This window comes from Dipteris shenzhenensis, chromosome 3, assembly GCF_047967505.1.
Source record: "Dipteris shenzhenensis isolate YYH24624 ecotype China chromosome 3, Dip_SZ_1.0, whole genome shotgun sequence".
In the NCBI taxonomy this organism is placed as follows: Eukaryota; Viridiplantae; Streptophyta; class Polypodiopsida; order Gleicheniales; family Dipteridaceae; genus Dipteris; species Dipteris shenzhenensis.
Genome location: NC_141598.1, coordinates 10,967,026 through 10,976,056, shown reverse-complemented (window position 1 = coordinate 10,976,056; position 9,031 = coordinate 10,967,026). Strand labels below are relative to the sequence as shown.

At 44.0% G+C, this 9,031-nt stretch overlaps 1 protein-coding gene across 1 annotated transcript; it reads right to left on the bottom strand.

Annotated features, from left to right (window-relative positions):
• Positions 1-2,000: 2,000 nt before the first annotated feature.
• Positions 2,001-4,460, bottom strand: LOC147903354 (pentatricopeptide repeat-containing protein At2g33680-like). Its single transcript, XM_087371403.1, has 3 exons — positions 3,918-4,460; positions 2,673-3,809; positions 2,001-2,591 (listed from the first exon to the last, which is right to left on the bottom strand). The coding sequence occupies exons 1-3, from the start codon at positions 4,458-4,460 to the stop codon at positions 2,001-2,003; spliced, it is 2,271 nt and encodes a 756-aa protein (XP_087227529.1).
• Positions 4,461-9,031: the final 4,571 nt, after the last annotated feature.

Sequence of the window (9,031 nt, the reverse complement as noted above, 5' to 3'; positions counted from 1 at the left end):
TACCATTGTACATAAGTATGAATCCATTTACATAGTATCTATTTATGTCTATATGACCACATAATCATTAACATCACATGCTAACACTTTGAACATCTTTATAGGAAAAGAAGGTCTAGAACCTTGCTAAATTGCCCAAATAAGCTTTTCGTAGAACTATGTAGATTATCCACCATAATGAGGGTGGCACCTTACATGAGAAAACTTCAGGCCAGGGGATTATGGGTAGCTTTCAACTTCCCATCAAACCCAACAAGGGCAACTAGAGCTACTACATCATGGAATATACGTGCATATCTTTATCTACTAGATCTTTTATAGTTATTGCATTTAGTTTATATTTTAGAGTTATGTGTTTTGATGTTTCCTTTGTGCATTCCAAATCCTTGTAGGATTTTATCAAAATGATTGGGTGGACAATGCATAAAGATGCCTTTAAGAATGATATCCACATGATAACATGTCCTAGAGACATCTTTGATAGATAAATTTGGATATTGCAATATATACATCCAAGGACAGATGGACCCTCATAGAGAAGGTGATCTAAAAAGAAGAAGCAAGACACTGTTAGAGACAAGAACTACACGAAATTGCCATAAGCTCCCCACATCACAATCCTCACCACAAGCATGTTCATGTGCCTTGAGAAAGAGATTCAACGAGGCCCATGACTGTGAGTTGAAGAAGTCACAACAAAGCATATTTGATAGCCTTAGAAGAGGCTCCTAGAAAAGTGAAGGCTAACAGAGCCTTGCAAAAGGCAATTGTGGAACTATTTGAAACTTTGGAAGGCAGAAAGAGTGATTGGGTAACAATTTCTTCCAAATAGCAAGACATATTATGAAATCTACAAAATGTTTGCAAACCAGCTCAAAAGTGGCTAAGAAGGACATTCCTCTCTCCCTCTTTGTATAAAAAATGTTGATTAGTATGTTTCACGCACTAATTGGGCAAATGCAAATGGAAAAAGAGAGACCTTGGATGATACAATGTGGGTGCTCATTTTGAGCATGTTGCTAGTGCACAAGGCAAAATTCCACATGTAAAATACATGTGGGGTCATTTTATTTGATAGCACAATTTCTAGTGAGGACAGTTGACACTCTTTCTTGATCTTATCCAATTTGTGAGAACCCAAGACAATTTTAGTTTCTCACCTTTGTCAAGGATGTTCATGTGACTTTATTGATAGAGGATGCTTTGTATGGCCTAGATAAGCAGGTTAAATTCAAGTGAGGAGGATATACCACTGGCACATAAGTTTGCTATACTGCATACAATGACTATCAAGTCGTGTTGGCTTTCATGTATGACAAACGAAGAAAATATTGTTAGTCTGATTGATGTCCTCAAATTTCCTGGCTTGTGCCAGCATGCCTCGTGAACTGAGATGCTTTGGACATCCATAGGGTTTCCATACCCACTCATATGGTTTATACAACCTACACTCTCCTAGTACCTTCAGATTGAAAGAAAACATAGGTGGAGGCCTTCTAGACTGAAGTGCCTATTTGGGATATGTGTGATCAAGGGCTTGCTCTAGTAGCAGTCAATATCCACCACATCGGCCTTAGATACATCAGATATTTTAATCTACATTACGCTCAAGAGTGTCACATCGTTAATTAAAATTTACCATGACATGCCATTTGCACATCTGTCAATTACAAAACCTCACCCATAACGTCACAAGTGTATCTGTACAAACAGAAAAGAAACTGTACTGAGCATTAATACAGTTTTAAGAGATGCGTCTGATGATTACCTCACCAATAATCATTGCACGAACATACTCCATGCTCAATGTGATGGAACCTATTAGCATCCCTAATTATTATTTTCCGTTGAGAAAGCTTAGAGATGTATTTAATGGCAGAATGACACTCAGAGCAAACACGAAGGTTTTTTGTGATACGAATGAGAGTTCCTGGTGGGGTGGAAATGAAACCAAAGGCAATGGCCAACTTCTCACTATGGTAGCAAAGCACATCTTCATCTTAAAGCAGTGCATGTGAATCAGGCACATATCCAGATTCCTTAAGGCATATACTCAACCTCTGCCACTCAGCATGTATATCCTGCTGTTGAGGATGTGATGTGTCATTAACAACAAATTCATGCACCACATTATTCACCTCAATACAACTGCGCCCTGACACACACTTCACACCATTATCAATCATTGCCTTTCTCACCTTCAATGCATCATCTGACCTACCTGCATTCGTATAAATATTTGCTAGCAATACATATGGTGAAGCATCTCTGGGCTCTAAGTGAAAAACAGAATTTGCAGCTCGTACGGCCCGCTCGACATCATTGTGAATTCTGCATGACGAAAGCAAGCTCAACCATGCAGAAGGGACATGCTCATATGGCATACTGATGATGAGGTTCTCTGCCTCCTCCAAAAGTCCTCTTCGCCCAAGGAGATCAATTAAGCACACATAATGATCCACCAAGGGTGTTATGCCATGGTCTCTCTTCATGGAGGAAAGGTATCGTCTCCCATCAGCAACTAGACCTGTATGACTGCAAGCAGTGAGAACACATGTGAAGGTGATCTTGTCTGGTCTGAATCCTTCAGCCTGCATTTGACCAAACAGTTGTAGGGCCTCCTTGCCATGCCCATTCTGGGCGCACAAAGCGATCATGGCATTCCAAGAGACCACACTCCGCTGTGGCATGTCTGCAAACACCGCCTTCCCATCATCTACACTTCCACACTTGCCATACATATTTATGAATGCAGTTCCCACAACAATATCCGACTCCCATCCATTCCCAGCACCAGTAGCATGGGTCTCTCGACCCACTTCTAAAGCGGCCACACTGGCACAGGCATCCGAAACACAGATGAAGGTGATCTTGCTTGGCTCAAAGCCTTCAGCCTCCATTTGACCAAACACTTGCAGGGCCTCTTTGCCATGCCCATTCTGGGTGCAGGCAATGATCATCGCATTCCAGGAGACCACATTCCGCTGTGGCATTTCTGCGAACACAGCCCTAGCATCATCTAGGCTTCTGCACTTGCCATACATATTGATGAGGGCAGTACCCAGAACAACATGTGATTCCCATTCATTGCCAGTAACAGTATCGTGAATCACTCTAGCCTCTTCTAGGGCGGCCACACTGGCACATGCATCCATGACGCAGATGCAGGTCATCTTATCTGGCTTGAAGCCTTCGGACTGCATTTGACCAAAAAGTTGCAGGGCCTCCTTGCCATGCCAATTCTGGGCACAAGCAGCAATCATGGCACTCCAGGAGACCACATCTCGCTGTGGCATCTCTCCAAACACTGCCCTTGCATCAGTTAGGCTACCACATTTGCTATACATGTTTACAAGGGCTGTACCCACTATAACATCCAAGTCCCATCCACTGCCAACGCCTGTAGCATGGATCCCTCGGCCCTCTTCTAGGAGGGTCATGCTGGCAAACACATCCACGATGCCAATGAAGGTGATCTTGTTCGGCTTCAAGCTCTCAGCCTGCATTTGATTGAACAATTGCAGGCCCTCCTTGCCATGCCCATTCTCGGCATATACAACGATCATGACATTCCAGGAGACCACATTCCGCTGAGGCATCTGCGCGAACACTGCAGCTGCATCGTGTAGGCTCCTGCACTTGCCATACATATTGACGAGGGCTGTTCCTACGATGACGTCTGACTCCCACCCGTTAGCCACAACAGTAGCATGGATCACTTGACTCTCTTCTAGGGCTGCCACACTAGAGCACGCATCCACAACGGAGACAAAGGTTATCCTATCTGGCTCGACGTGCTCTGTCTGCATCTGACCAAAAAGTTGTAGGGCATCCTTCCCATACCCGTTCTGGGCACATGCAGCGATCATGGCATTCCAGGAGACCACATCCCGTTGTGGCATCTCTGCAAACAATGCCCTCGCAGCATCCAGGCTCCCGTTCTGCGCAAACGCTGCGATCATAATATTCCAAGAGTACAGATCCCTATAAACTATTTTGTCAAACACAGAACGTGCATTCTCCAGGCTCCCACACTTGCTGTACATTTGGACGAGAAGGTTACTCAGAAATACGTTGCCAGCATATCCGCGCTTACTCAGGTGTTCATGTACACGTTTCCCCTCAGAAAGGGCCTTGGTACTGGTGCAACGTCTCAAAAGCGAGGCATAACCAGCTTGATCTGTCTCTGGACCCAGCTGACGGAGGATCTCCGGTTTCAAGAATTTTGGTGGGCAGTCTTCATTCCTCTGATGTTGCTCATCTAATGTCAGCGTGCAGCAGGGCTTGCTGCGTTCGATCTCGCTTATCTCTCCAGCAATCCAATCACAACGTGGGAGCTTGGTTGCCATACACCTCAAGAAGGGGAGAGGCAACGACCTCTGGAACTTGCCCTTGTGCCAACTGAAGTCTATTTGTGCATCGAAAGCTCGAGGGCAAGGACTATCCGAGAGATTAACCATCACGTATGTCGCCCTGCTTGGTCGCTTATCTTTGGCATCCCTCTTGCTATTGAGCTCCTATTTTTCGAAAGCACTATACATCGGACATGTTTTGGTTTTTAAGAGCAGCTCCCCTGAGCAGCAGGCTGCCTTATGGGCAGCTGCTGGCTCTAGTGATGCAGCATCCCCGTGTCCAAAGAGACACACCTGTCACCTTCTGCACGCCAAGTGGTGACATGGCGGAAAATCGTCATCACCGGTGGAGGAAGACGCTCGGGATCGGACACTAACCGCCAATCATGACATCCGAAGGTGCCTTTGCCTTAGCAATTGTTCTCATTTTGTAAAGCACAAATTCAGAATTTTTACGATTAATTTGCTTCTAAAATAGGTGTGATGCTTCGATTGGCTGCAATCAATTGGGAGTTAAATGCACTCATCTGGTCGCGAGGTTGGGCACATGCAACAATTTTGGCAAATTTTAGGCAAAAAGTACAGTCGGATGTCTGAAGGATACAAACAAACTACACACAAACTACACAAGCAGGCAAGGGTCGGCAGAAGGGAGATATGCAATCGAAATGAAGATCCCTATCGGATTTCAATCCTAACATATGCATGTAACTTCGATAGGATCTTGCAAACTTTACGTTGTCATGTGTCCCTGAGCCCAATTACATCCTGCAGGAAACTTGACAGAATGCAATCGGAACCACACATGTGCTCGAGATGTCACTAAAATTGCAAGCATGAAAGGTGGCATATTAGGGATTGGTCCAGGAGGGCATCCCGAGCACGAAGCCACCAGGATCTTATCAAATTCTAACCCAGCTGTCCCAACACATGGCCTTTCTCGGTCATCAACATAAGTTGGAAAGTGACGGCAATGGCAAGACTTTTTGATGAGTTGCTTTCCTTTTTTAAATATAGAATTTGTTAAGCAAATGTCTTGGATCGCATCTAAGCCGACTAGCGACCTTGACAGAGAAAGTAAGAATTCCTCTCACTTGATAAGAGCCAATCCAACACTTGCACTGACATAAGCCAAATCAGGGATGCTAGGCTAGAGCTACTGTGACACAAAACAGGGGGTTTGGTTTTGGTCACGTCTCAACCCACAAATTGAAGAAGAGAGAAGAGATTTGGGCATTAGATGAAGCTTAAAGAGACACTCACTCTCTATCTTCTCATATCAAAACAAAGATATAGACCTCAAAGGTGAGGTTGTACTCTAGCATTGGAAATAAGAAAGGCTAAGGGGAAGCATTGATTTGAGCTAATCGGTCAGCCCCAAAAGTAAGGGCGAGCCATTGTTGGAAGAACATCTTTTGACTCAACACAATGTGAACTAATGTGCAAGGTGTGAATTGATAGGGCTGATTTGGCTGAATGGGATAATCGGGACGAAACATAGATCTTGAAAAGACAAAGATTCTGATATCAGTTTCATTCAAAATGGAGCTTGGAACAGAAAGTTATAATGGTTTTATGAAAGGTTCTCAAAATTGCTCCAAACAACAGACCCGACCACTCAGACATGATCTGTAAGTGGAAAGAGAACCTTCTTCGACCATTCATTGCCACAAGGTGTGTACCAGTTTATGATGCAAACTGGATACTCATTGGCCTTGAGAGATCAGATGCAGATGCTTCAAAAGTTAGCATGGATCAGCCCGCAGTTTTTGATCATGCACATTCCTCGACGGTAAGCCCTTAGCATGAGGCACACTTCTCGGTAAGCCCTCAGGACGACAAGGCACATTCAACAGTAAGCCATCAGCACGAGGCGAATTTGACAGTAAGTCCTCAGTATAGGCAAACCCATTTACATCAGCACAGCTTGATTCCAGTGATGTACAACCATCACATTCATGCATGGATCCGTCGACTCCATCTGTTGCCACCGCAGGTGCAAATACTCAACTGAGTTCACTAGTGATCATGCAGTTATTCACAGCAAGTAACTCCTCCATACGAGACACTCACATCTCTAGCCACATGTGGAGATATATGCCATAATGCATTCATCTCTTTAGGTAATTCCATTTCAACATCAATCCATGATGCTTTCACCTCTTATACAGAGCTCATCACATTTTTTGACAGAGTTTTCATCATTAGTGTAGATCAACACATCAGTCTTCAGGACATTCCAGCATCGACTTGGTTATGCCACATTGCACGACCCTTGGATCCAGTTATTGCCACCACCTCTTTTGATCACCGGGTCATTCCTCAGCATGAGGACACCTATGCATCAGTGTGGTCCTGCACCATACTGTCAGCGCCACCTTGAGCCTTTGACAAATGCTACATCCCATGCCGATGGATGTTTAGCCATGCACACATCAAATGACCTTTAGCTCATGATAGTTGAGCATACAGGTTTGGCAGGTTGCCATACCTTGTTAGTTTTATGGGCCTCTTCTTCAACAGAGTAGCGTATCATATTTGCACCTTTGACCCCAAATTTTCAACCCCTGGATTACTCTATCGACACCAACTATGCGGTCTTCTTTGACCTCGCATCATTCGATAGAGATTATAGTTCTACTCTGCAGCATACCCCACACATTGTTGCCAGTTCTTTTGGGTTGGTGACACCCTTGTATGTCACAACCTACCAGATTCCTTCTCCATCGCTACATTAACTCCGGATGCCTCTTCCATAGAGCAGGTACACAGTCCATGGCGACTTATGACATGTTCAACCTTGAAATGTTCAGCACGTAGCCATACATGCACTGATCTTTCAATTGACTAGTCTTTGATCCAGGTGGACTTCACTTTCTACATATTTCCTTCCTCTTCTTTTCAGCCTATCTTCTGGGTTTTATTCCCAAAGGCGAAGGATGACCCACAACTTAAGAGGGGGAAATCCACGTTATGTACAGGATCTAGTAAGTTGTACTCATTGTACATGCTTCCGCTATGTAGTCACTGTGCTCGCATACGCACATACTACTCTGATTTCTTTTAGTTTTCTTTTCAATTTTGGGTGCTACCACATGCATCAAACAAAACACAAAAAGGTCTTGTACATGAACCCTCTACTTACCCAATGCAATTTAAGAGGGGGTGTCGAGAATGGTATAAATTGCACCATACGTCTAGGGCTTTAGGGGAAAACCCTGACCCTAATCCAAAGGGGTTCACATGTATATCTTCATGTTCATGTTCAATACAAGGTAGTGTATAGGTAGCTATATCATGTGTACTCCTCTCTCTCTCCTCTCTCACTTCTACTATCATCCTCAACCCCCCCTCTCCTCTGCTTGTGCTCCCTCTCCTCTTCCTCACCCCTACCTCTCTCCTCTCACTCCCTCTCCTCTCCTCAACCCCCTCCTCTCCTCTGCTCCCTCTCCTCTTCGTCCCCCCTGCCTCTCTCCCTCCTTTCGCTCACTCTCTCTTAGCTCAGTGCCACCCCCCCCTCACTCTCTCCCACTCTTCCCTCCCCTACCTCCCCTAGAAGTTTCTTCCAGCACTACTGTGTCTCCCTACCTCCCCCGTGAAGGCTGTGGAGAAACCGTCAGAGACTTGAGGCTGAAATGAGCTGCCAACCATTGGGTTCCACGGAAAAATCTCCTATCTAGAGGCTACTGCATGGTTTTGTTGGGTTTGTGGTGGTGTATGCTCAAGGGCACGTCCTTTTATAGTATCCAGGGATGCAGAAGCTTTTGGAAGAAGCCATAACGAGCGACATCGCAAATCTTCTGCGACACAATATGCTTGCAATCTTATGTTAATTGATCCATTTTGACACCAATGTACCTTACGTTAATTGATCCATTGTAGCCCCGAGTTGTGACACAAATTAATTAATCTTGCTTTTTACCAATTGGGGGGGCTTATATAGAGTGCTCAATACTAAGTGGATAATTTCTGATAGTAAGCAATGTTGGAGTACCAACTTTGGAAGAATCTAGAGTAAGTCTATTTTTTAAAAAATGCCTTTTCCTTAGTTAATACTTCACAATGCACTATGGACTAACTAGATGGGAGAGTATTGGTAAGGGATATGGTAAATACAAAAGGTGTCCTTGTCATAGAGAGCATATCTTTAACCTATTTGTGGCTTCTCTTTCTCTCTCTCTCTCTCTCTCTCTCTCTCTCTCTCTCTCTCTTTCTACACACACACACACACACATTACATACATCTATATACATACATGTACATTATATACATACATAGATGCTCATGTATGCAGGAAGATGGAGTATATGCCTACAATTTGGAACCAGTTCCAATCATACCATTCCATCTGACAAAGTGTCAGTGTGGGAGTCAATTTTTAGACTCACATTCATGTCGATATATTGCAAAAAGTACAACAATACTGATACCTAGTCTCCAATAGAATGTCCAATTTGATTTATCAGTACTTGGAGATAATCTGCTGTAGAGTACGCCTCAAAGTTGTGAACATCGTATCTTCTTGCCTTAGATTTTTCAATGCAAACCTAATGGAGAGGTATGTCGACTCGCTTGGCAGCATCACAACACAACGAAAGTTAGAACAATTCATTCATGATGTAGAAGCCAGGCTTCAATGCCGGCATATAGTTGTTATCCTTGTCACTCTATCTAGATT

What these genes read in the sequence shown, in the direction of transcription:
- LOC147903354 (XM_087371403.1), bottom strand. Translation starts at nt 4,460, where the DNA reads ATGGTTAATCTCTCGGATAGTCCTTGCCCTCGAGCTTTCGATGCACAA. An exon ending in GGAGCCTGGATGCTGCGAGG is followed by an intron (nt 3,810 to 3,917) that starts GCATTGTTTGCA and finishes CTTTTTGGTCAG; the next exon opens with ATGCAGACAGAGCACGTCGA. An exon ending in ACATGCCACAGCGGAGTGTG is followed by an intron (nt 2,592 to 2,672) that starts GTCTCTTGGAAT and finishes GGTCAAATGCAG; the next exon opens with GCTGAAGGATTCAGACCAGA.